At 35.4% G+C, this 27970-nt stretch overlaps 1 protein-coding gene across 3 annotated transcripts; it reads right to left on the minus strand.

Annotated features, from left to right (window-relative positions):
* Positions 1 to 27968, minus strand: LOC110382717 (uncharacterized). 3 transcript variants are annotated; one of them, XM_021343389.3, is made up of 8 exons: positions 27543 to 27968; positions 26780 to 26983; positions 25236 to 25274; positions 15695 to 15805; positions 4010 to 4174; positions 3615 to 3706; positions 2852 to 2999; positions 1 to 1484 (listed from the first exon to the last, which is right to left on the minus strand). In XM_021343389.3, exons 2-8 carry the CDS (start codon positions 26889 to 26891, stop codon positions 1204 to 1206), a joined length of 948 nt encoding a protein of 315 aa, XP_021199064.1. In that variant the 5' UTR covers positions 26892 to 26983; positions 27543 to 27968; the 3' UTR covers positions 1 to 1203. The 3 variants fall into 3 exon arrangements, with proteins under 3 accessions (XP_021199064.1, XP_021199063.1, XP_021199065.1); XM_021343388.3 differs by having other exon boundaries at positions 27537 to 27968; XM_021343390.3 differs by lacking the exon at positions 25236 to 25274 and having other exon boundaries at positions 27537 to 27968.
* Between the last annotated feature and the right edge of the window lie 2 nt (positions 27969 to 27970).

Consider the following 27970-nt stretch of genomic DNA (forward strand, 5'->3'; position numbering starts at 1 on the left):
TACTTATGATAAGTGGATTCCATTTGCGAAAGTGCAATGAATTCTATTCTATCCTAGTGATTTTTGTATAGTGCAATATACAGTTAACGACAAAAGTTAGGCATCACTTTAATTGTCAATCATAAATGAGAGTGCAGACAATATAAACTAACTCCATGTTTAGATTAGTGTAAGATGCCACAAACTGTTATTTATAACGCCTTTATGCATATTGAAATTTTAGAAGTTATCGAATCTTATTACAAAATCATGGTGTATCTTAACTGAGAGAATACTAAAGTAATGTATTATTCAACTCATGTCGCAAACCGAATATTCTATTATAAAACTTGAAAAAATTACCTAATCAGATATTACATACATATAAATATAAGATTAAAAAACTCCCTAACACTATAGTGTTAAAATTTATCAGTGTCTCCTTAATATTAAAAGGTCAATCTATATTAAAATCCATATACAAAATCCATTTTAATAAATAGACCACCTGCACCTTACGTCAAAATTGTTTAATGTATGGTATAAAATATTCAAGTAAACATAATTTTGAGAAATCTCATCATTGATCTACCCAAACCACATGGTGATGTGACCAACAGGCAATGACACATTTTATGAAATTCAACCATCTAATGCAATGATTGAGCATTTCATGAAAGTAGTGAATTATAGCTTCACTCTATTTAGCATTCAATCTTATTTTCTTCACCTGTATCTTTTTAGCCACTGCCTTCTCTTTAATTCATTGCATAAAACTGAACAATTACATACAACTGAACAATTTTGACAGAAGGAGCAACTTTTCCATAGTATAATTTTCCCTTTGTCCGATTTTCCCATTTGTCTAAAGTGTAAATCGTGATATCATTTTCAATATATTATTATTGCTAAGTTTCATCAAAAGCCATTCGATAGATTTTGCTTGAAAGAGTAACAAACATGCACACAATAAACATGATTAATAAATTAGTGTGATTTCATGTTTCTAATAAATCTACTGATGAGATTAAAAATTTTCGCACTTGAGACAAATATGAAACATACCAAACCATTTCAATATGCAAGACAGTCAGAAAATACCAGTGAAGAGATCACACAAAAGTATTACCATACCATTGTCTGGGTACTGCAATCTTTTAGCATATTGAAAACCACCTCAGTAATAGTTAGTATAACTACAATTAAATTAACATACAGACTGGTTCACACCTCGGTACTGTGTGTTTGTATGCGCACTTTCTTCTGGCTCCCATTTCTGTTTAGGGGTGGTGAGTGTCCGGAGTAGCCTGGGTTTTGAATGCCCAGGCCTCCGGGTTCACCTTCCCTGGGCCTTGGTTTCTTGAGTGAAGACCTTAGTGGTGACCTGGTGATGGTACTGGCGTCCGACAAGCCGGTCAGCGTGGTTGCCGTCGTGTTCATTGAAGCCACGCTTCCGTGACCGTTTGTGCTGTACGGCTTACCTGATGCGTCTGTCATTGAGATTCCTGAAATATCATTAAGTTATGTATCAAAAGGGTTATCTTTTAATGTTAAACTGTTAAGTTCACGTTCACAAGTGACGAAATACACATCTACAACCCGTGCCGATAAAGAATGGGATTAGAAATGGCGGCTCATTGAGCTGGGAGCGTCAGCATAACAATGCAATAGCAATAAAAACGAATAACTGAATAACGTTAAAAAATATCGTTACCGTTGAAAGTGTTTCGTTATTTCATGAATTAAAATAAAGCTTATGTTAGTTAAATTTGTGATCGTTTTGAGACTACATTACGTACACAAATTGTCAACAAAACCATTACCTGAATCGCGGAGAGGGTAAGGTTGGATATAAACTATTTTCGCTTCATAACTTTAAATAATCTTAAATATCCATACTAATATGATAAATGTGTAAGTAACTCTGTCTCTCTGTTATGCTTTCACGGCTAAACCACTGAACCGATTTTGATGAAATTTGGTATGGAGATAGCTTGAATCCCAAGGCCTTCCTTGGGCTTAGGCTAATTTACTACTACATATATGCTACTTTTTATTCTTCTTCGACTTTCTACGCATTCGCAACATTCACGTGGGCAAAGGCTAGTTTTGAAATAAAAGGATGTAATAAATATTATAATTTAGTTTATTTCCAGTAAAATTTTACATCTTGCTGGTGCCGGCAATTACCGTATCAATATCACTAAAGGGGGGGACCGCATAATCAAAGTCGTTATTTTTTTGTCAGTCGGTACCAAAGAGTGTGAGTATAGACGGAAATAATGTACGAGCGAGAAGTGAATAGATGCGTCGCCATTTCTAATCCCATTCTTTATTGGCACGGGTAGTATGTAATTCAACATTCAATTCCAAAGTAAACAATTGTTTTAAGAAAATCTGATCCATGAACTTGGGTCTTAGGAGATGTTCACAGACAACATAAACGTCAGTTTCCTAAAAATAACTATTTACTATGAATTTTTACGTTCAAGTTTCATCATAAACAGTTTTTAAAAACACCGACTGTTATGTTGTCGTTGAACTTGGGCCTTAGTCTGCCCTTAGTGCCTTATGACACACTCAGAGACATTTAATGGTTACTTAAGCCGTTTTAGTGCAGAATTTCTATGAGAATATGTCACTAAAGAGTGACTTAAGTAATCATTAATTATCTTTGACTGCGGGGGTTAGTCTGTGAGCTAGGCGATTACTCAAACTGCTAGGCGATTACTCAAACTGCTAGGCGATTACTCAAACTGCTAGGCGATAACTCATTTAAAAGTTTTATAGTAGGTAAGACCCCAATTACAAAGTACTTTGATGGCCTAATGTGGATTTACAAGAGCGTCTACACTGTGAGTACTGTAATTACCTCTTCCTTCTTTGAATCCAGGGTTGTTGATAGTGGTCCCTTCGGGCTCTCCTAGAGGATTAGTGGGATCCCCGCCCGCTCTCCGCGAGAACAGAGCGTCGTACAGCGACATTATAAACAGGATCGAGTTTATCACTATACTCACTATCTGTAAACAATTTATGCCACGTAAGTACTAAAAAAATAAACAAACAAAAAATAAATAAGGGAAGTCGTGGTGGCCTATTGGGTAAAGAACCAATTTCTCAAGTATGAGGGCGCGGGTTCGATTCCAGTTCAGGCAAGTACCAATGCAACTTTTCTATGTTTGTATGTACTTTCTAAGTGTATCTTAGACACCAATGACTGTGTTTCGGATGGCACGTTAAACTGTAGGTCCCGGCTGTCATTTAACATCCTTGACAGTGGTTACGGGTAGTCAGAAGGCAGTAAGTTTGACACCAGTCTAACCAAGGGGTATTGGGTTGCCCGGGTAACTGAGTTGAGGAGGTCAGATTGGTAGTCGCTTCTTGTAAATCACTGGTACTCAGCTGAATCCGGTTAGACTGGAAGCCGACCTCAATATAGTTGGGAAAAAGGCTCGGAGGATGAAGTACTAAAACAATAAATTCATTAGTGGTAAGCAAAATAAAATCATATTATAGCTTTTACACGCACAGAAGTAACGCAAGTTACATAAGTTGTAAGCTCTTTTCTAATCTGAAGTCACTGGCAACTTCAGAGAGGCAAAGTTATTTGACGGAAAATATTGAAATATAGATACCTGAACGTAAAACGCCTCTCCCCTCGTCACGAAGAAACCCCTGTCATCGCCTTGTACGGCGAACAAACTTGCCGCCACTATTGACAGCAACGCTGGAAACAATACATTTGGTGTTAACGCAACAATCACACCCACAAATAATACTGTAGGATATTCACAGCTCTGTTTTAATGTTAGCCCTCTTCTTAACGAGCACGAACAAAAGACCGATTTTTATAACGGGCGACGGGCCTTTCAATAGCTTATGGTGTGCGTTAACGCGATGGGCATCGAAACGACGTTTTGATGCATTAACAAACTGTGCTAACTTATTGGCGGCCCGTAGCCCGTTATAAAAATTGGGCTGCCGTTCGTTATCGTCAACAAGGGCCCTATGAAAAATGTCTGGTACTTACTAGCTAATAGCGCCAGCGCCAACTTCATCATGACGAGATTCGTGTACTTGAAGGCTACTCGTTCCTTGGACGATATCATGGCGAGTTGCAGCACGGAGAGCACGCAGAACACGCCAAGCACCGACACGCCGACGGACGCGACCACACCCGCTATGTACACCGCCGCTGTTCAACGATAAAAACATTCATTACTACACACTGGCGACTTCTTCATTGGACTCTTGTCTAGTAGCAAGATAGTCAGGGTGTGTTATCAGCACTATATTCATCAGAACATATTTTAATGCACCCGTGTAGACATCACAAGTAGAGTTACGAGTACTACCAACTTATTGATTTTTGAATAATATCAATAAGGTCTGTGTCCATCTCTGTTATTAAAATTAATTTCAATTGTGTCATATAATATATTTATAGGGAAACCGGTAAGTTACGTTAAGTATATGTACTTTCTGGAAACTTGATCTTAAAGAGCACTTATTGTACTGCATTGACTTCATTAGTAACGTAGCATTCTAATTCACTATCAAAGAATAAATAACCATACCTAACAGCAGTTTTAGAACGCCTGACCAAAATACCTGTCTACAATCTAGCATTGATGAAAATAGGTGGCAAGAACACATCACTTAATATATTTAATTAAATAACAAAGAAGAAGAAAAGAGTATAAGTGTAAGTAAGAAAATGTATAAGTTTCCAGAGAGTCGGTTTAAACACTACCATCACAAGGATCTTACTGCTACACCCTAACTCCGACGAACGGGAACGATTCGCCAATCTAATTAGGGACTAAAAACAATTATCACAGTACAAATAAATTCACTCACGTTACCACTGAGGGATGGTCTAAACTAGACAACTGACTGACATGGAGGCCGTTCGGACCTGACTCACGCGACCAATGCTTTCCTCTTGCTCATTATATTTCACAAAACTTTTGACTACTAAAACTCTGGACCTTGAGTGACTATTTGGAAAAGTTTATTGGGATTTATGGTAATAGTCAATCATAATCGAGCATTACGCATTGACTCGTGGGGTGATAACTGGACCATATGCCTCTGCCGATTTTTTTTAACCTTTTTTAAGATCTAGGTTTTATTCTTAATACATTATTATTCGTCATTTTCTTCTTTGAATCTCAGGCTTCTACAGGCAATCGAGTTCTCGATTGAATCCAATCCTAAGTTGCAGCGTTCCGGCAAAGTCAACGAAAATAGCTGTAGTCAGGTGAAATTTTTAAGTTAACCATCACAAAAAATTTGCTAAGTTCACAGTGTCAGTGTATGTGTAATTAGTAAGATAATGTGTTACCTATGTGTTTTGCATATTTGGGTCGAGCTTCAAGGCTGCTACAGTGACATGTTTCAGGTCAGTTTTAAAAGCTAATGGACTTGTCTTTAGTCATGTTTTGTAATTCAGAAATTAGTATGTATGTTATGTCATATTTGGTTTCATGGCGTGTAGCGTTGAATAAATCGTGTTATAAGGAGTGTACTAGTTCTGTAATATCTTTAGCGAGGCGATTTTAGCTATAGTCAATTTACCATCTTCATCAGGAGTTTTAAAATTAGAATCTTCCATTTATAAAACGTAACTTTAGTTTTTTACTTCAGAAACAAACTTTTAATAAGAAATCCGCAACGTTCAGGATGCCAGAACTTGAACCAAGTCAAGCACCAAACAAATCGTAAACAAGCGACGTCCGTTCGTCCAAATTAGTATCAACAATGTATCCAAAACAATCCGTTCCACATCGTCTGTTCCTGACATTGTATTACATAACAGTCCAACGGTAGCTCCAAAGCAGTGATAGGCTTAGCCTTCCACAGTGAACCGAGTGGTTCAGTCCTAGATAATGCAAGAACGGATGTACAAAATTGGAGGAATGCAAATCATACCCATCTCGTGGTTTTAGAGCTCATAATCATAACACTGCTGGTGTATATCACAGTCTTCTATGTATTTTACACGTATTTTCTTAACTATACAAGCTGTTGATTTGCATCCGTGCCATATTCAAGGGGAGGTAATTATGCTAATGATTCTCGACCCAAATCAATAAAAAAATTGGTACGTCATTTTTTTTCTTTAATTTTTTTTCGGAATTCCGTAAATGTCATCTAGCCTTATTTAAACTTGGCGCGTATGTTACTGGCGTTAAAACCGTGCTGCACCCTCACACAAACGCAAACACAAAGCATACGCAACGATCACTCAATTTCATTCATAAAATTGGATTACTTCGGAAATACCACGACATTACAATGACAAAAAAAGCAGTGCATATTAGTTATTTCCCATCTACTGTAATTCCAATCGATTATTTACGTATTGTATGTCCTCCTGAACTATGGCACAAATGCAAATCAACACCTTATAATACATACATATTAAGTACCTGTTTTCGACAATGCCTAGAAATTGTTGAATATTGAACAATTATCTCTTTTTTTTTTATTTTGTTTGATCAGTAGCTGTAATGCTAAAGGTATATCAGAAAATAACAGCTCTATTGAAAACGCAAGTGGTATTACTTATGTTCAGAAGCTTAAGGTTTCGCGTAAAGATAATGTTGAATGTACCGTAATACATGTATTCATGAGCATTGAGTATGTATGATGAGATGGGACAGTAATGGGTGCTAGCAATGTCGCTAAAGTTCATTTGTTCGTGTGATGTAATCTTCGGAATGCACTTTGTTAAAGGATGCAGTTAAAATCCTCGCAATGCTCTTCTCAAAATTATACATGAACTTCTTTGACTGGACGCGCAAAAGCTTTTTTTGTCATTCTGCTTTATATTTTTAACAAGACTTAACTCAATGTACGTTGCTAACATTGCCCATTAAGATTTAGGTCAAACTAAAAAATTAGGACACATTAAATAAATCTCTGACGTCAATTTATGTTTGTATTTCAATTGTTTTCAATGACATAAAAACTCTACTAGTACTTACTATTAGCTCTGCGGTAGTAATACAACGTAACAGTAGGTAAAACAACATAACTACCATGGTTACATAAAAAGCGGTCATCATAACAAAACAATGGCATGACATTGAAAATGCAACCGCTCGTTGATGATTGTCTTCTAGAAACTGCAAGATGCAATGACGCTAAATTATGTCAACAATGTCATTAGGGACATCGTTTTACTATAGATTATAACTAGATAAGCGCAGACCTAGAATTCACATACTGCATAAAAGAGGAAAATAGGCTGAGTGAATTTCTAAACCAGTAGTCTTTGAATGATAACGAAATATGTCACGGATAAACAGGAATGAACCAAACTGTCGTTTTAAGACCTAGATTAGCTAGATCAGTTGCAATGACGTACAGGCATATGACAGTCATTCTACTCGGAGAATTTCTAGAATACCCAGGACCCAGTCGAGCGTAAATAACATTCAATGGTTTTGTTTTGCACTAGATGGCACCGCAGTTTGCTAACTGTCGATCCCGAGAAGAAACAAGAGAGGTCATGGTCGTTTAAAGTTCAGACAATATTATAGTAAACACACTACAGTTTAAATGTCACAATATTGAAGGTCTGTTTTTATGATTAAACATGTGAACCGATATCGCCTCCCGGCATATAGCGAGAACCAGGGGACGAAGAAGGAGAATACTCTTGTATGTTTAAATGCTGACAGAACTAATTTTAAATACTAGACTATTTTCAACAGAACATTACCAAGAAATAAAATCGCTGGTTTAAAAGATTTGAAAAAAATGTTAACAGGTGTGGCGGTAAGCGCATTCCTGTCTCCAAGTGTTGCTTTTTACATGACGTCATATTCATGTTTTTGGATAGCGTCGGTGCCGGGACCGGTTGTTACAACCTGACATTGCACTCCCGCAACTTTGGTTCGAGAGACTGAGGATGACATCATTTCATAAAAGATTTAGATTTTTTTCACGAAAAATATGGCTTAGAAGGCTGATACACATTATCATGTGTGAAGGAGAAAACAGGACATCTATGAATGTAGAAGAATGAAATAAGATCATTCAGTAGCATAGACAGGGATGGGAAGAAGTAGACGTATTCGCTGCAGAATTATATGGAACAAAGGTAAGAAGGGTAAGTAAAATTAGAAAATACTAGCATGCATTCTGCAAAATTACATTTTATTTGAAACTTCATACCAAAAGTATTTTGACAGCGACAGTTCACATCTATTGTCAAATTTGGAAAGTGAAATTCTCCAACGAATTCAGGCTTTTGGAGCAAATGTTTATTTTCACTGTCCGACCTTTGAGCGGATTAACTGCGGCGAATATGCGGAACATTACCCGCGAAACGAAATCATCCATGCAGATTGGTATCATTTAGACGAGATGCTTAGCAAAAACGCACGCGTCGAATTGAGGATTTCTTGTTTAAAACTGAATTGAATGCAGTATCTACGTCGAACGTTGTGGCGACAGCCAACATTTTTGCACGTTTGACAATGCTATGAGTCACGCCCGTTCAAACACGATAATAATATGCCGTCGGCGATGCTCGACTGTCTTGAGAGTGAGAGGAAATTAATTCACATCCAAGACCTACGGACGCATTCAATAAAATATACTCTTACTGTACCTAATAAATTAATTATGAAATGGCAATCCAACGAGGTTATGATGCGAGCCTCGCACGCTCCCAGTCGACAGCGATGGGGGGCATTTTTTTGAAGTTTTTTAAATGTAGATACATTTAACTAATATGAGCCAAATGAGGTCTTATGGGAACCGATATAAAAAGTGTCTGAAATACTAGTTTCACTTCAGATTGCTGCGAAAAAAAAACAGATGACGGTAAGTGATACAATTCTTAGATATATCACAATTATAATGGAGACTCACGACATTGCAAGGTTGGTCGTTTGCTTATACATATATGTAGAGGTAAATATAGTTAGCTATGTTGTACCTGGAACTAGGTATAAATTACAATTAGTCTTGTAGAATCATCTAATGCTCCGAACATAATAGTTACATATTAAATAATACAACTTGTTTTTCACAAAAGTTTAACGAGATTATATTTGGAAAAATAATTTTAAAGATTGTACCTGTCTTCTTTAAGGTCGATTTTATGCCAGCAATATTACAAACGTTAATTAACAGTGTAGGTGATTATGGTGATCGCAAATTAAGTGATCTATTATATTATTTATGAGAATATAATATTAAATCATGTTTTTTCCTTGTTAACATTACCTCGTATTTATGTATCGTTGATATGTCAGAATATCAGTTTGAAGGGAACTAGCTTAAAATTATACATGCGCTTGGGCTCCTAAATAGCACTGTATGTATTTATTTATTAAGTCACAAAACATAAATAAATAACTATAGTACGTCCCTTTAGATGTAAGTCTAGTTAAGAATTAAACAGTAAATACATATGTTGTGTTGTGATAGTTTTAAGTTAATTTGCTGCGTCCTAACAGGGTAATGTATGCCTAGGATAAGGATGCATTTCTGTAACTGTATACATTTTGCAATAAATAAATAACAGTGAGTATCAGTATTATGTATACATCCTGTTGATATTGAATGACTTTCTATGGGATCAGTGTTATTGCACACGAATATTTTGAACCCACTGAAATCAGGCAGTTGGATTGCCAATTTTGTTCTTTATCTCACAGGCTAGCAAATCCAGTATTATTTCTTGAAATATTGGCACGTGTTCTGAGTAAATTACAAGACCACAACATGTTGATAATTTAGTTAATTCCTGAGATACCAAGATTAAGGCTCCATTAGCTCGTAAGTAGACAGTCAGGCCGATGACTAAGCAATCACAAATAGTATCGTATTTTTTCCTAGATCCTTGACAATAAAATGTTGAATACAAATTGAGTACATGCAATCGTGAACTGCATCCGATTACTACAATGACTCACTAGAGGTTTTATACTGCAACCAAAGAATAATACAGTCTACACCTTCCTCTTATGACTCGATCTATTCCATATCGGCAAGGAAAACGCTGGCTTGAGGTCGGATTTCCCAAAATTAATAATTATGTCAACCACAAACAACGTAATAAATATATTAACATGTGTATACAGATTACAGGAGGTAGAGGTACTAGTAAATATTTTAATTAATACAAAATTATAAATGTAAAACAATCACCGAATTGGTATATAGCTCCAGTTTATTTTCATCATTAATGTGCTGGGGCTGCATCTTAAATGTCCCGTAACGCTAAATGAGCATGTTCTAAGGATATTGTTTGTGAATGATTTGAAAGTGGTGTGTACCAGCCATATTTCTACAGCAGCTAGACTAATACTAATTTGTAGACTGTTGTATGAAAATGATAACTTGAATTAGAAACGCCTTTGGTCTGGGTTGGCTGACTTTGAATTACGTGAGGGTTAAACGCTATTAAGAAAAAATAACGAGCTCGTGTTCATTGACCTAAGAGTTTAAAAACACGATTTGAAACAACTCTCGAGATCTCTCTGCAGTGACACAAGATGCTGATAAGCAGAAATCCAGTTTCTTTGAAATAAATGCTTCAAGGCTCTGTATTGTTTAGCTTGTCCTTATTTTGCTTAACAATACATACTTAATGCAAGCAAGCGACATATTTTTTTAACAAAACTTATACATGTAGAATTGATTATTGTGATAAACTCCGTCACCATCGAATTCACCTAAGAAGCCTGAATATGACGCGTTGAAAACACAAGTTATAAAAATACATGTTTTACACATGTGCTACCAAATAACCAGTAGTATAAAATGCAAATCTATATATATAAAAATGAAACCCGCTTTCCGTTGTCACGACATAACATGAAAACGGCTTAACAGATTTGGCAGAAAATTAAAGGAGAGGTAACTTACACCCGGGAGAAGGTTTAAGGATAGTTTTTGTCACCATCCGGCTACGGGACGCGGGTGAAACCGCGGGCGAATGATAACAATATAAATCAAGTATGCAAAAATCGTAGTATAAGCTATAGGAATTTGGTGCAACCAACCGCTAGACAGTTTTGCGTAACATAACTAAAGCAACACAGTTATAATCGCCTGCCACGGAACAGCTCGATTCACGAATATGGCTAACAGCACGCTTTGAATCCTAACGCGTTGCATTGAACACCTGTGTAAACCGGCCTTACAATAGGATTGGTATTCACTAGCCGTTCATTCAGTCCTCTATTTGTGTCAGACGGTTCTTGAATTACACGTGAAACTAATCGGAATCAGCTGTGAAAACGGTTGAGAGCCATGATCAATTCGGGATAGTTAAGAAATTGCGATGAAATTCTGTGAAGTACATATTTACTGCCTTTGGTACCTATGTATGAAAAATAAAAGTGTGCGTTGCTTTAAATTTTTGCTTGTTGGATTATAAGTTTTGGAAAATTCTTTATCATCCTCCTGCTCTAATCTATACTATGGGGTCATCATCATTTTTATTTGAGCTGGGCCTAGCGTGTTTTCCTCCGATGGTAACGGCGGTAATACAGGTTTTTTCACACAATCCACGTAAAAATTGTCTTGTAACTAAGTTGTCTGCATCAGGTCAAGGTAGAGACTGCATTGATAGTCACGCTACTAATTTCTGTTGTTTCGCTTACACATTAAACGAAGGATGCTTTGGAAACAATGAAAGCATTACACAAGCACACGTCAACTGCACAATGACATTGTTTTAGCACTACGTGGACGCGAGTAAACAGACTGTAGGTACTGTGGGGAACACTATAGCTTCCCGTTAGTCTTAAAACATCGCAGGTATTAAAAATTATTTAGGAGCCACAAACACAACAATAAGGAACCTTGTATGAGCATGCATATGTGCAAGTGAATATTTATGAAGTAAAAAATGTGAGATTCAGAAATAGCAGAACTGGGCCCCGATTCTCCTAAGTTAATAATGTCAAAATCGAATAGAAATCGAATCGCAATATAATCGTAATAGCAGTTTTAACCATATCGGGCATTCTACTACTAATAAAAGACCAATCGTATTCGATTGACATTTGATTGGTGTGCGATTGGTCTGCTATTTTGATGATTTTGGTCTATACGATAGTTAGCTGTACAATCATTTTGCAATCGTAAATCATTTGCAGACAAAATGATTCATTATTGAATGACAGAAAAGGATAAAAACGTTTATTTCAAAGAAAAAATAGCGGAATGCCACATTCGCTTCAATCGTAATCGAGTTGGGGTTGGATCTCAGTCGAATCGAATCGAACGTCAATCGAATGGCGCTTAAGTAAAATTAGGAGAATCGGGCCCCTGGTAGTTTTGCGAGTCTTAAAGGTCTAGTTGTTAAGGTTTATTTATTACCCGCCCCTACTTGGGTACAGCCCTACAGGGCAATAACGGTATTTTTATTAGATCACTACTACTGGAGATCAAAGGGGGAGGCCTATGTTCAGCAGTGGACGTCCTATGGCTGAGATGATGATGATCATCATCGACAGCTACTACTCTGCCACGATTTTACCGAATCGTGGACTTCACAGACTTCGATGTACTGGGTAGCTTAGGGATAGGTATTCTTCCCTGTGTCTCTTCATAATTGTCGTAAGAAAAGCTACGATTCTTTTCAGTCATTTTGAAGGAAAAATAACATTTAATTAAACATTTGATTTTATTATAGTTTAACTTTTGCTAAGCGCTTGATAGATCGACCTGCGTGGCTGTGACTTCGCCACGAGCTTGTCTTTTAGTTGACAACATGGCAATCTTGAAAATCGTGAGTTAAGTACAGTGAAAGTGAACGGAATATAAATAGAGCAATTTTCTCTCAGGTTAAAGCTCTTTATAATATGTAGCTAAATTAAATAGTTTCAATTATTGTTAAAGTAGCACGTGTGATGTACGCATTGGCGAAGAAGGTATTCTGTGAATCTCACACATTGTGGAACTTTCATGTCCCACGTGAAACAATACGTCATAAATCAATTCATGAGGAGAATGCTTTATTTAGATGCTATATATGCGTGAGTTTTTCGAATAGAAAAATAAATCTAAATAGTTACAAAGAGTGGCTAGACTCATAGAAAGAGGGCTAGGATCCATCCTAAGCGTTTGAATTACTTGTTTTATGTAGGTTCTTTGGTAATACCATCCACACCTCATACCTTTCACACAAAAATTACAAAACGCTGATATTGCTGTAACATAGCAGTAACATAGCATAAACAATTACTCTTTATCCAGGTGCAAGGAGAAATTCCCTCAAGACACGGGTGAAACTGTTCACCAAGTGAGCCTGAGCACACAAGGTAATCTGAAATCACCTCAAAGTCCACCAATCCGGTAATCTTCCACTGTTAATGGCTAAAGCGATTGTATTACGTGAAAAATACAGCCGAAAGCTACGATTAAGCAATTACGTTGTAAGTAGCAGTTAATTACTTAACACGTTTGACTATCACTCGTGTCCGTTGAACCGAGAGAACTGGCGGACGGATCAATGCGACCAAATAAGTGACCTGTTACTTAAGGGGTGTGTATTTAGAATCGTGGAGTGTGAGCCGGTGTGGCATTTGGCCAACAGAAAGCTATCTGATATTTTATCTTGAGGAATGTTTACCTAATGACAAGGTACACTAAAATCGCTTCGCAGGTACGTACCTCGCATACTACATAGTTTAGTGCAGCTTGGACAATATTTCCTAACTAATAATATTTATTAGTGATATGAACTATTCTAAAAACTACTGAAGTGGCAGAGGAAACCATATCCTCCCACGACGCCAAGCCACATTCCTATGATATTCCCATATCTGATTTTTAACGTATTTCTATATCTTCTGTTAGCTTAGGACGGTTAGTTTGTTGAACGGTAAGTGCTAATAAGTGCTTTCCCTTAACACATTATTATGTGACGTGCAAAAAAGCGACCATTGTCATTCATGTTAAATGATCATAAAAAGTTGGGTCACGTACTTCGACATATACCCTTCGTCATCCCTTCAATTATTGACATAAGACAGTCTACGTTTAATGAAGTCCAAAAGAATTTAATGATTTTAATGACGTATTTACAACATATTTAAAAAAAGTATCCTAGTAAAGACCAATAAAAAATTTAAAACTAAAAAGCATGAGTGAAATGGTGGAGAAAAGGAAAAATTATACTGAGCAACAAATTGGAATATGCATACAAGTGCCAAAAATATAGTAAATAGTCCATATTATATTTTAAAGGCATTTCCTTTAACTAAAACCTCACTTTTCCAGGAAAAGTCAACAAAGGAGCGGTTACCACAGAACAATTCAATTAAGGCAATGTAAAACATCCTGACCAATTTCCTAAGTGGTCACAAAACGTTAAGTTTACGATAGCCACATAGATCTATTTTCGATCTAGCTGTCTGTCTGTCGTGAAGTAATTGTCGTTAGAGGTATTTTATCTAAACTTTCACGTGTAATCTACGTCCAGTCTATATAGACTTGTGTCAACTTTAGCTTGATATAAGCACTTTCTCAGCTTTATATTAGCCTCTTTTAAAACTTTTTCTTTTTAATTATGACTGTTTTTTTCTGTATAATAGAGGTACATAGCATCCTCTACAGGTTTTCTTTTACTAACTTCGGTAATGTTAACCCCTACTTCAGAAATATTTGCCTAGTATTTTTTACACCAAAAACAAAATATAAACCGTGTCCTGTTTTCGAAAACTAATCAATAAAGACACAGACCTTATGTTATGGCAACGCACCCGTTTCCCTAACTTCCCGTCAACAACGCTGGTTTCCTACTCAACGACTTCCCCCTTTGAGCAAAATATAGAGTTACCTTGCATACAATGTTTAATTGATACCATACAACATATTAACACTTAATAAAAATAACGCTACAAATGCAATTGAAACTGACGTAAAAAGGACGTACATGCTTCCAATGGATATTTTTTTTAACCTTTTATTATTAAAAAAAATATTTCGCAATGCGTCTGTTTGTACTATTTTTTAGTTTATGAATGCAGTACTTATAATATTGAAAAAAATATGACGACTGAACATAACACAATTAGCTAAAACCCATTAAACGACAACAAAAAGAAACTAAGGGCGTTGCCGGGCTACAAAAATAGGTCAGTGAATACATTTACCGAACGGAATAAAATTTATGTCTCGGGAGCATGACATAGAAAAAATGTTTTATACATTAGAGTTTAGAGCATTCTTCCATTCATCGGAAATATAACTGTTTCAAACACAATCGCACTATTGGTACATTTATTGACGTACTTGTAATATTAGATAAGAAACATAACACTAATGCGTCTCAAGTCTCAAGGGTGAACTGGATAATCCCAATAATATTATAAATGCGTCTTATTACTCAATCATGAAGAATTCAACGATTTAGATCAGCAATAGACATATCATAACCCAATGACCCAAAAAGTGGCTATAAAATTGGGGTTCGATTTTTATTTTTATGCTTTTTGTAAACTTCTTGTTATCTAAATAATAATTGGGTCGGAATAAACAAAGAAGAATCTTTGAGGTAGTTAATGAAAATGTAATCTTCTCTTTTCGAACAAAAAAGAAAACTTGTGTCCAAAAGATGGTCAAAAAGAGAATCAAAAAGTTTGATTATGTCTGTCATGTGTGTGAGTTTCTGTCATCAGCTTTCAAACAACATTGTGTGCATAAAACCATAAGTATATGCTAATAGGTAACTTACTCGATGGTTGGAACTTGGATACGTCCGTCCCGCATTTCTCTCTGTTGTACAACAGTTTCTTGCAAACGCGCCATGGTCCGAAGTAGCCTTGGTCGAAGTTCGGATTGTCTACTGTAAATAAGAGAAAGAATATTTATTAGCACAACTTAAGATATTTTTATAAGTTTTATTGTCATCATCATCATCTCAGCCATAGGACGTCCACTGCTGAACATAGGCCTCCCCTTAGATCTCCACAGATACCTGTTGGAGACGACCTGTATAGTTTTATTGTATAATTGACGGTTATGTTACCATCACAAAGTAGAGTTACTTTTTGTTAGTGAAGAACTGATAGAATATTTTTAAAGTCAATGAAAGGACAGTTATGTAAGACCTTTACGTCCAAGCAGAGATAGCAGCATACCGAGCAATGAGCATTAAATATTCACATCTGAATTGAAACACCTATCTTTTTTTAAAGTCTGTTAAAATGTTGCGCGAATAACGTGGGCCAAAGTTAGTTTCGTTAGGTTTACTGGAGGCAACTGAATTTTTTATTGTTTGCCTAGACCTAAGATCTCGCACACTTGCCGAGGTAAATGAATGTAGCCTATGTGATAAAATAACTACATTAGTTGTCATTGTTTTACGGTGCGAAAAATGTACTTGGATTATTTTAAGTTTAATTTCTATTCAAGGACGTTGTGTTAATATTTTTGTCGTCCCTCCAAAGACAGGTTAATAATTAAAATATTATGAAAACAAAATAGAAAGTTTTTAATGCCTGTTTCTCGGAGTACCAATAGCCCCAGCGCATATCTGTCTCGTGATACTGACATAAAGCATTATCGTAGTAGTATTCTACAAACCTCCACCGTGCTCTGTTAATTGACAAGCTCCACAATCCATTAAGAGCGTGTACGCTCGGCGCGCGATGTCAACTTTAGGTAATTCAACGCAAAAAACCGCGCAGACTAGCGTCGCGGCTGTGTGCGTGCCTATCATACTTCACGTATAGTCACACAAACCATTTTGATCCTTTCGAGTGAAATTGGTAGAACAAAAAATATATTATTTAGTAAATAGTTAATAGCGGGAAAATAGTGTAAGTCTATGGATATCTAAAATATAAAAGCATGAAAATAAGTCGTTAATACTTACACTCTTTTGCAAAAAAATCGGGCACCTATGAAAACCTTGGTTTTGAGGACTTTCTGTATATTACATACAATTTTCAACAGTACTAAATAGTCGACTGATGATTAATGACAATGTTAAGAGTTTCTGTATTTTAACCGATTTCAAAAAAAGAAAGGAGGAGGTTTCAATTAGATTGTTTTGTGATTGTTCTCAATTTGATTGTTCTCGATTTCTCAAAGACGCCTGAACCGATTTGAAAAATTGATTGTTTATATGAATGGTCCAGTCCATCCAGACCGAAAAATTGTGGTCAAATAACAACAATTGCCGGAAAGCCAAATATTGGTGAAGAGCTTGGGTTTACCATTGCAAATAAAGTTTTAAGTTATCTATCCTATATGCTTCAAAAGTTATTCGAGATCAAAAGTCAAAATTTGGGTACATCCAAAATGAAAAAAAAAAATATAGCTCGATTGGTAACAGACATCTGCAATAAGTGATTTCTAGCCTAAGGAGTCCGCCATATTGGATTTAGACTCGCGACACATTTTTTTTCGAGTTATTCATAGCAAGCCCTTTCATTTGATACCCATATCGTAGGAATGCATTAAAAACTTTTTTTTCTCCATCTTGGTTATACCGCCATATTGGATATAGAATCATACATTGTCATTAAAACTGAACATTCAAACAAAATTTCAACTCAATCGATAAAAAAAATATGCTTTAAAATTGAGCTTTAAATAAAATAGTAATGTATCAAGATTTGTTGGTCGCGCTTGAAATGTACTCTATTCTCGGTATCCACGGCAAAGGTTATTCACCCTACGCGATGTGACGGAGCGACACGTCCTCTCTGTGAAGCCTTGCGGCGGTCTGGTTTGAGTTGACTCGCGTGCAGCGTTTTATAGTAGTTTTAAATAATTTATAAAAAATAAAACGAGAGATTAAATTATAATATAAAGTTTATGTTTTAAAGAAAGAGTTATATTACTATAGTAAATAATTGTTATATTAAATTAAGTAAGATAGATAGGTAAAAAAAGCATTTGAAATTCACAATTTTTCACATTGTTAAAATATTTTTTTCTGAAAGATAGAGACCTAAATCAAAAAATGTTTTCAACTAACTATAGGCATGGGGATTTCGTCTATGAGTAAAAAAATAAATATGATTAGATTTGCCACTGTTTCCACATGAATTTAAGCTTCGAAATAGACGTTGAACGGGAATTTTATAAAACATCTGTTACGTTATAGGGGTTTTAAGTATTTAAACTACACAAATTGAAATTTATGTTCAATTAACTATATAGACAGTGAAATTACCTTGCGTTATTAAAAAATAACATAGTTATAGGATAAGTAGTTACTGAGAAACAGTGGTTTGAAAAGTACCATTTTAGGCCAAATGGCGCGCGGTTGACGTACACGCTCTTAATGGATGGTAAGTATTAAAATAAATTGCGAAGACAAACTGTCACCCAAGGCTACTCAATTACGTCACAGCAAAATATGTAGGCCCCTAGATTTAATCACACGTTGAACGTGCAAGCTAGACTTGATAAATATAGGAAAGTAGCCAGCCACCGGCACTGGGCCAGCATTGCTGGAAAGCCGCAAAATTATGCTGATAAACAACATTGCTATCATTTACAAGCTTTTCCCATTTCCTTTCAATGTCTTAGTTATCACGGTCGCTTTTAGAATACTTCTCAGACTACCTAAGAAAATGAATAAATTGATTTCTTGGTGCACTACCAAATATTTTTTTGTCCGAATAAAAGAATCTATCGGGCCTACTATATTGACTACTCATGAAGGAGGTCAAGGAGATATTGAAGAATTCTTATAGACATGTGACGTAACGTAACAATATTGACTTGGCATCCAAACGCAAATCATTGACGGCCTCAAAACCACCTACACATACACAGATTTCGACGCAACAATACCTTAATAAAGCAAATAAATATGTTTACTAAGAGCTCCACGGTATCTAGTCAGCTCTTTACTCGACATATTGCAGGTATAGAAAAATCTTGTCAAAAGTTTAAGTACATGTAGCATTTAAACAACTACGCAAAGGAGGAAACGATCTTCGAACATACCTTGGATTATTTCATGGTGTTTCAATGTGAATGGTTGTATATTGTATTACAATTAGTGAACCCATCAAAGAATTTGGAGGTCATGTTACGGAGGAGGGAAATAGGAATTAGGAGTACTATGACCATCAGCCTGTCAACTGTGCAGAATGCATTGAATGCCTGCAAATCTGAAGGCCGGCGACACGCTAAGAAGGGTACAGTGGGCCTCATCACGATTTCCTGGCTGTACACTAATTAAATTCATAGTGTGTTGCGAATGAGACCTTGCTAATTGTCTAACGAAAATTGCCCGTCTCTTTCGTCCTCTTTCATTCTTTGTCAAGCACGTAAGCCTAGAATTCAAGAAGCACACCGAACACCACTTATCGATTTTACTACAGCGGCTATGAATCTTTTATAGAGGTATGATCGTAGTCACAGTCATGTCACGTACTTTGCAAATGAAACATTAAAATCTAATTAATTGTTGAGTTTCTGATAGCAGCTATTACACATTTACGATCATTTACCTAGTTAGTGGCTTCTAGAAAATTCAATTATCTCAAAAGATGATGTCATTAATTACTTAATATTTAAATTATATTTCTAGTGAAGTAATTAAGATCAATAATATAGAAAGTGAGAGGCGTTAGTAGGTACTCGTTTGTGAACACACTGTAAGAAAGAGCAAATGGCACGGAGCTATGTCACTTGAAGCTAGAAATCAGCTAGCTCCTCAGGACATATTATGCTAAACAAAAGGACATATTACGCGCAAACACAGGTGCACTATGAATTGCACCTGTATTACTGATAGAATAGTCCCGCTCTGCGGCAATCTGCGCAAAGAAGTCTCTTGCGACTACTAGACTAATGAGGCATATGCACTTCATTAATGATGGCATGAGTCACAAGTCACATGTCAATTGATTACATGATGACCGACATTCACCTAACGTTCGGGTCAACAATGCACTTGACAGGACTACTTATGTTGAAAGAATTGATCAGAATTACACGTAACGTAGAGGATCGTAAATTAAAAAAAACTAGCACATGACGCTTTTAATCTAAAATTTTAAAGGCTCTAAGAGATTTCTATCATTTCAAATTTAACACGGGTCGTCTGCTAAGGTAGAATAAGTAGCGTTTCGAAAGTATCAAATGCATTAATTTAATATTTATGACAGTTGCAGAAGCCAATCAATAAGTACGGAACGGTTGCTGAGTTTTGAAACGAATCTATGTAAATAAAATTTTGAGTTCTAAATATGTATACGCTCACTCTTCTAAATATGAAAAACTATTTTCTTACACTCCGATTTTCGTAATCCCGAAAAGTTCATAATTGCGTAGAGAAGAATTCAATCTCTCGTTGGGATTTTTTAATATCGTATAAAGACGTACCTATTACCAAAATTCCGACTAAATTATGTAAAAAAACCAATTCCTCAATAATCTGCAATATTAGGTATACGTTTTCAACATTTTTAAAATCCGAATTCTGCACCTCGACAGAAGTATACTTAATATGCAAATTCGGGATCGGCGCATTGCAAAAAAAACTGGAATGCAAATAGTCATCAGAATATAGAGAAAGCGACCGTAAATGGATACTCGTGATATTTTTATATTCTGTTCTAAAATTTTTCGATAATTCTATGTAATTATCTGTCTGTCTGTGTCCATCTGAAGACAGCAAATCAACATAGTAGTGTTTAAAGGCGTTCGTGACTGCGATTGTAATTTACAGCGGCGAGGCAGAATATAACTGTGAACGTTAAAGAACTCTGCGCAACAATAAGTCATAAAATACAACGATAAATTTTACGATCCAGACCAGTCCCGGTAAAACGATAGCCTAGATTGAGGATCAATCGTGTGCTCCTATACGCCTAGAAAATAACACATCAATGAAATAAAAGGGCGATGTGGTCGCTAGGCGACAAAGTCCTTTGACTAAATTAAAAAAAAATGAAATAAAAAGCTATAATACTAAATTGTTAATAAAATAATGTACAACCAACACTGGATGATATTAAAATAAATGAAACAAAATATTAATATCTTTAGTAATAAGCAGAAACGGTTGGACTTCAGGAATGTATAAGGTATTTTATAACTCTAATTTCATCTTCACAATGACAAGAGATATCAGTAATAGATACCTACATCTAGTTAATGAATGGTGTTATATAGCGCCAACATCTTAATTAATTACTGCCTACTGAACCACAAACGATTGTAAAAAAGGAATGCATAACAGTCTGTTAAAAATGAACTGTTACAAATACTAGACTTGACACTTCATTTAGCATCAATGTCACGGACAATGAAGACACTGAAGACTAATCATTAAACAAAAAGAATTGTATGAAAAAACCTTCTTTTTAGGACCTTCGCGTATCGTGCTTGCGATTGAGCCGAGGTCGTTGCCTGTCAGTAAAAAATGACGCTGTCATGCTGACCATTGATCGCTTGGTTCGAGATGACGAGCCTACAACAGTTACACGAAACACCATTGTAAGTTACATTTCATCGATGATAAGAAGAAAATTAAAGCAGATTATAATATGATGTCAGATGTACCGTTTCACGCGCTGCGCTCAAAACAGTAAAGTTTCTTATTAATTGGGAATTTGGGTGCTCAAGAAAATTCTTTGTCAAATTAATCTGTTTGCATCATTTATTGGACACCGACTGTTTATTAGACATGCATTGATATAAAATTAATAAGCTAACATTTTTCTATTTTAGGTCCATTATTACCGTGGGCGAGAATTATAGCTTGTCGTCTGAGAACCGATGTAATGGCGCAATTATACGGAAGACCTGTTGTTAACTTTAATTTTACGGTGGTATTTACCAACTGATAGTTATTTCATGTACATTAATTTGAGAAGTTTATGTTTTTGCAATTGAATATTCCGAAACTTTGTTGGTGGCCAATGTTCGATATGGATCCCAACATATTGAGACCAGAAAAGGACGAATTTGTCGGGTTTCAGAGACCTGTTTGCGTTTAGAGTCTGGCCAACGAAAGCTGACCACGAATTAATTTCTAAACTTTTAATATGGCAATATTTTAGAACTGTCAAAATTGTCCCATTGACGTTTCTTAAAAAGTCAGTTTGTTATTTTATTTCATCTTCTTTTCATTGGTTTTGTATAAAATAATGCCGAAAACAATCAAAAGTTCGACGAGAAAGCTTCTATTTACTATGATTGACAAATATAAAGACGTACAAAGTGATTTGAATCAGAAATTTGCAGAGAAAATACGACGACTGGATTCAGTCATTTCACTTTTAGGTTAGTTTTTTGAATTTCCATTGAAACATCTTGATACTTTTGACTTATTTGCAAAAAACGCAATCGTTTTCACGGTGTATCTACTTTTCAGATAATATTAACGAGGACAACGACTACGAGGAAACAAAACTTACAATTGCGGAAACAGTAAAGAAATTGAAAATTCTCGAAAATAATGAAATGTTTGCGAGTGAAACACAGTACTTAGAAAAAAATCCATCAAATAAACGTTTTGTAACAACTTTTTTTTTTAATTCATCCCTGTGGACTTCAATGCATGCAGAAGTTAAAAAATGGCTATGCTATGGCATTTTTTAATAATGTTATTATAGTCGTAATTTTCTAATATGAAACACTGATATAAATATCGCTTATTAGTTTAGAATAATAATAAGTATCAACTCCGTTTAAGCAGCGTATAGCCGGGGTTGCCAGCTCTTGATTTTTTAAAATTACCGCCTTTTTTCTTGGACAGCTTTCGTTGGCCAGACTCTATTTAAGTTAGAAAATCTTTTCTTTAACCTATTGAGCCTTTTAGTCTTATCATAATTAAATTATAATGTTTGTGCAAACTACTCATTATTATCAATTGTCCTGTATAATTTATCATGTAGTTGCAAAAAGTAGGAATCAAAGCAAAGATTTTTTTTCTAGTACCTATTGTGATTTGAATGTCGAACAACTTCAAAAGCCTCTTACAACGTACGTGACGAATACAAAGTGATTTAGCATTAACTACCTATACATTCTATACTTTTAATATTCTAGAAAGGTTGAATGCAAGATGTTGTATAAATTAGAAAAAAAAAACAAGTCCATAACAGCGACCGCTGGCACATCTCCCACAAGTTTTGTCACAATTAGTCACAAAGGTCTCCAGGGTCAATAACCCGTTTGGCGGGCGTGCCACATTTTTTAATGCACACTGAATATACCGTCCTAAGTAAGCACAGAGAGCAGCCTTAGCATTAATTATTACAATGTAAATGTAATAAAGTTAGTAACGGTGTTAAATCAAACTTAAAAGTTATCTTATTACAGTTACGTCTGTAGAATTTGACACGAAATTTACACTATCTCCAAATTTTCTGTAACTAATTTTACTTGTACTAGGAAGTAAAAGTGAAAAGTAATTTTGGCGCAGATAGTTTTACCTATTTCAAACTATTCTAAAAAGTGTAATTACTGCAAAAAATCGAAATGGATTTATAAATGTCTATCCTACCACAATGCTTCGAAAATAATAAATGTTTAAAGTATAATTTTCCCGTGTACACGAAGCTAGTTTCTATAAGATTTGACGAGCAATCATTGATGTTATCTTATAAATAACTAAGGTAAGTTAGAAAGGCGAAGGTTTCAAAGGTAACAGTAGACGTAGGTAGGAGCGTGGTTTGGCCCACTTTGAGCGCGCATGAGCTTGGGACCATACTTCCGTTGTGTGCCCTTAGATAAAAAGAGACACAGAAACACACACAAACAAAGCGTTTTTCCTGTTTGCATAGTAGTATACAGGGTTACTGGTAAGTAGACCGCATCCTTTCAGGAGGTGATAGTATAGGTCAATATGGACAAATTTGACCCTGGGATACACTGGGCAAAAGTTAACCCGTTTCAAGATAATCGAGTTTCAAGATCAGCCGTCTAGGTACACGTATAAATTTTCATTATTAGTCAAAAGTCTCGTTTTTGTGGATTTTTGTGTGTTTTTGGATAGAAGATGAATCACTTCATAATAACAAACCATAAAACTGTACAAATCACAGAGGAAATTATAGCGAACAGCAATGACTTTTTTAGTAGTTATTTTCTCAAAAATGTTACTCTTCATTTTTTTGTGCAGAATACTTAAAAAACATCTACATCTATCTAGCTATCCAAAAAGGCACAAAACACACAAAAATCCGCAAAAACGAGACTTTTAACTAATAATAAAAATGTATTCGTGTACCTAGACGACTTGTAAAGAAAAGATCTTGAAATTCGATTATCTTGAAACGGGTCAACTTTTGCCCAGTATATCCCAGGGTCAAATTTGTCCGTATTGACCTATACTATCACCTCCTGAAAGGATGCGGTCTACTTACCAGTAACCCTGTATATGAAGGTTGTATACACAAAATGTGAAGACATGTTTGGAAAAGGAAGCCTTAAAAAAAATATATTATCCAAAAAGGGATATCGTTGCTAAATCATATAATTTAGCTAAATTTTTGCTCCTATTTGGTTTCTGTATTATTAATCAAGCATGTATGTATCGCTTTCAAATGTTTTACGAGAAAGGATGCATTCAACACGTTTGCAAAAGGAACACTTGATTTTTTAAAGTTCATTTCTTAGATTCATAAGGCCAATTGGAGCAAACAAGTGCATCTGTTTATAATAAGGCAGATTCTAATGGATGATAACTACACTGAAGTACGTAACTAGCGTAATCTGACTGCAGTTCTCATAAGTGTGAGTGTATAGCCGTAAGATACCTTTTTGCGTGTGTGTGCGTGGGTCATATTCCGCATCTAATATTGTAGACTAACACCTTTTATTATCTTTCAATCCGGTTTTTATACGTGCACGGTTATTTGTTTACTGATGAGTCTGTTACGAGATAAGACACGTTTTAGATTATTGCTTTCTAACAAGTTGCGGTGTGACGTAGCGATTTCAACTACTTCTGTCTGTCTGCAATGTGTCTTTTGTATTTGTACAATCAGCGAAAAAGGCGATTATTAAGTAACTAAAGATACCAATTAAATAAGCTTTGTGGATATGAATAGGTACTGTGATACTATAATGATCCATGCTATGTATGTACTCAATGCAAGTTTGTGATCTTCATCAGCTTAATTAGTTAAAATATCATTCCATCCCCTTTATTACATGTTATATTAAAATATGCACGTCAGATACATAAAATCATTATAAGTAGATCGATAAAACCTTCACCACAATAGTTAATTGCATTTTAAGTGTAAGTGTATCGATTTTTCCAATCACCAAGAAACGGATTGCATACTTACAATAATACCCAGGGACTGAGAGTTGAAAGTCAGAATCATCTGAAAGAATTAGTTTTTTATACAAATCTAGGTGCATACAAAGCAGTTACTAGTGACTAGTGACAATAAAGTGTATAGGCCAACCAAAACAGTAAGGTGTTTCACACACGACACCGCGTTCCTTCAAGGCAGGCGTAAGTCAAGGATCTCCTGTTATTCTACCTTCTATGAAATTCAGTCGTATCTTTCTCATGGACCGTGCGGAGAACCGCTGCGGGATTATGTCGTGTGTGAATCGTCTAACAGTAACGTCACGTTAGAACGTATGACGTCACGACGATGTGCGAAGTCAGGGAGCACAGAACTTACTATATAGGGACTTACTATTTTGGTTTGCCTATTACTAATATATTGTAATTCTACTTATTAACAACTAAACAACACAAAATATACATTTGCAATTGTAAAATAAAATAAATATGCAGTTGTAGAAATATTTTGAAGCTCTTTTTATTAAATCATTATGTGAAAAAAGATTTCTATGTAGGTAAGTACCTATTTGTATTGTAATCACTTGAATAACAATGTAAGATATTTCTGTCCCTAGAAGGAAACAAACAATTCTGAAAATTGTTTTATCTTTTTTCCTTGTATCCGCATTAGCAATAAACTAAGAAGGAAAATATATCATAAGCTAATACATAATTATGCCCAGTGCCTTTTGAGTAAAGAAAAAATATGTTTCATACTTTTTTGATTTGCCACAAATAAAAATAAGAAAAAATGTACCAATCAAGAATTTATTTTATTGATATTAAAACAATACTTGCAATGTACTTTATAAATGCCTTCAATTGAGTTTATTATGAAAGTATTCAGGTAATTGCTATGAATTATATGAACCAATGTTTCATGTAATTCTTGTATACGGAAAGATCTTGTATACGGAATACTGAAATAAGCACTAAAGCAAATTTGAGTCAGTAGCGTCATGTAACCCTGGGTTTACATTAGCCTACATTAAAACAAAGCATGTCTGATTCATTAAGTTCTATTGTATTTCGTGTATTATATTCATTCAGGTAACATAATATGGTAGTTTGTCTTTTCATATTGTTTTCAGTGTGCAAGTATGTAATTAGACTGTGAAATGATCAGTATTAATTAACCATCGAGATAAATGCGGCGCTGTATTATTAAATCAGCCGTGCATAACTTTTTTATCTTTTTTGCAGTGATCAAGAACATGCTCTATATTTTTCTAGCTTTTAATGATATTTTGTTAATTACTTTGAAGTAGGTGATTAACTAAATACAAGTGATTCATGTATCATACATTTGTGTATTACTTTAATTATTATTATTCATTAGTATGCAAAACTTGTGCAAATTACTAAATTGGTGATTATGTTTTGTTACTAATGTGTATACATTTAGGGCAACAGTTTTTGGTTACTAACATATTAACCTACGAGCTTCTTTCAGGTCAAACTAACAAGGCAGGAAAGTAATACACCATAAATTAGAGATAGGTATTAAATAAAAAACTTTGTTTCAATACTCACAGCTATGGAAGTTCCCCCAGGTAGGAAGGCCCACTGCGATGGCACCAACTACGAAGCAAATGAACCCCAGTGCCACCACCGCTATTGAATAAAGAGCCTTGCCACTGGCCATGGCTACATGTCAGCCGACTTCATGGAATGTTCCGGACTGCATCAGGGCTGGTGGCCACTTGTTCGGTGTGTTTGAATTCTTGATGCGCACATCTGCAGAAGAATAATATTTAAAGTTGATTCTACATTCACTTGTTTTAATAATTGAAGCGCTAAAAGTTCTTTTGTGTTTTGGAAATGGTTGGACAATGAGGTTTTTTTAAGGAGAATAAGTTTACAGAACCTACAGCAAATGGTGTGTCCTATCTGAAGTAATGATGGTAACAACACACAACATAGATTTTAGCTGTTTTAAAGTTGGAAATAAATCAGATTCAGTTGATGCAGTTATAAGTTTTAAAAAATCTGTATACTTAATTATTATCGAAGTGCAATCGATATTTTAACTGGTATCATAAACATTATTGAGTAATTAAAGTACACAAACCGGTCTTCATCCGATACTAGCACAAAGGAATGTCAAATCAAAACATTTCGGCACAACGAATATTATTATCAATCCTATTGGAATGCACAACAAAGATTTCCAATTAAAATCTCACTAGAAACCACCCAGTGGGAACTTTTCATCGTGTTAATTGAACCATACAGCGAACAGTTGGTATCTAAGGCTAGAAACAGTTATTTTAGCGTAACTTTTACTCACGTTTACCTTGCGAACTCGTCTCGTTGAAGAAATCACACGAAAATCACTCAACTATGCAACTGACAATCGATTTTGACTGGAAAACTTTTCCGTATCAACATCTCTTTTGCACACACGAACTCATCGAAATAAAACACTTGTATTTTTCACGTGAATGCACAAAAGTTTGTTCACGATTCAAAATTCGAAACACGACACACCTTTTTAGCACTCCCAATGGTTACTTTATTTATGACTTTCCAAAACCATTTATCACACTAGAATATTGCTAGTAGATTGTAATGTTTCACGAAATATAATTCCACCTAGCCACACAGATTAACTTCGTGATATCAGTCTCTGTGAGAAAACTCGGACTATAATTTTGGGCACGAGCCATAGAACGCGCGCGCCGTGGACGTGGTCGGTAAATAAACTGGTTTTTTGATTTCAAC

The sequence above is a fragment of the Helicoverpa armigera genome, chromosome 19 (assembly GCF_030705265.1).
Source record: "Helicoverpa armigera isolate CAAS_96S chromosome 19, ASM3070526v1, whole genome shotgun sequence".
NCBI lineage: Eukaryota > Metazoa > Arthropoda > Insecta > Lepidoptera > Noctuidae > Helicoverpa > Helicoverpa armigera.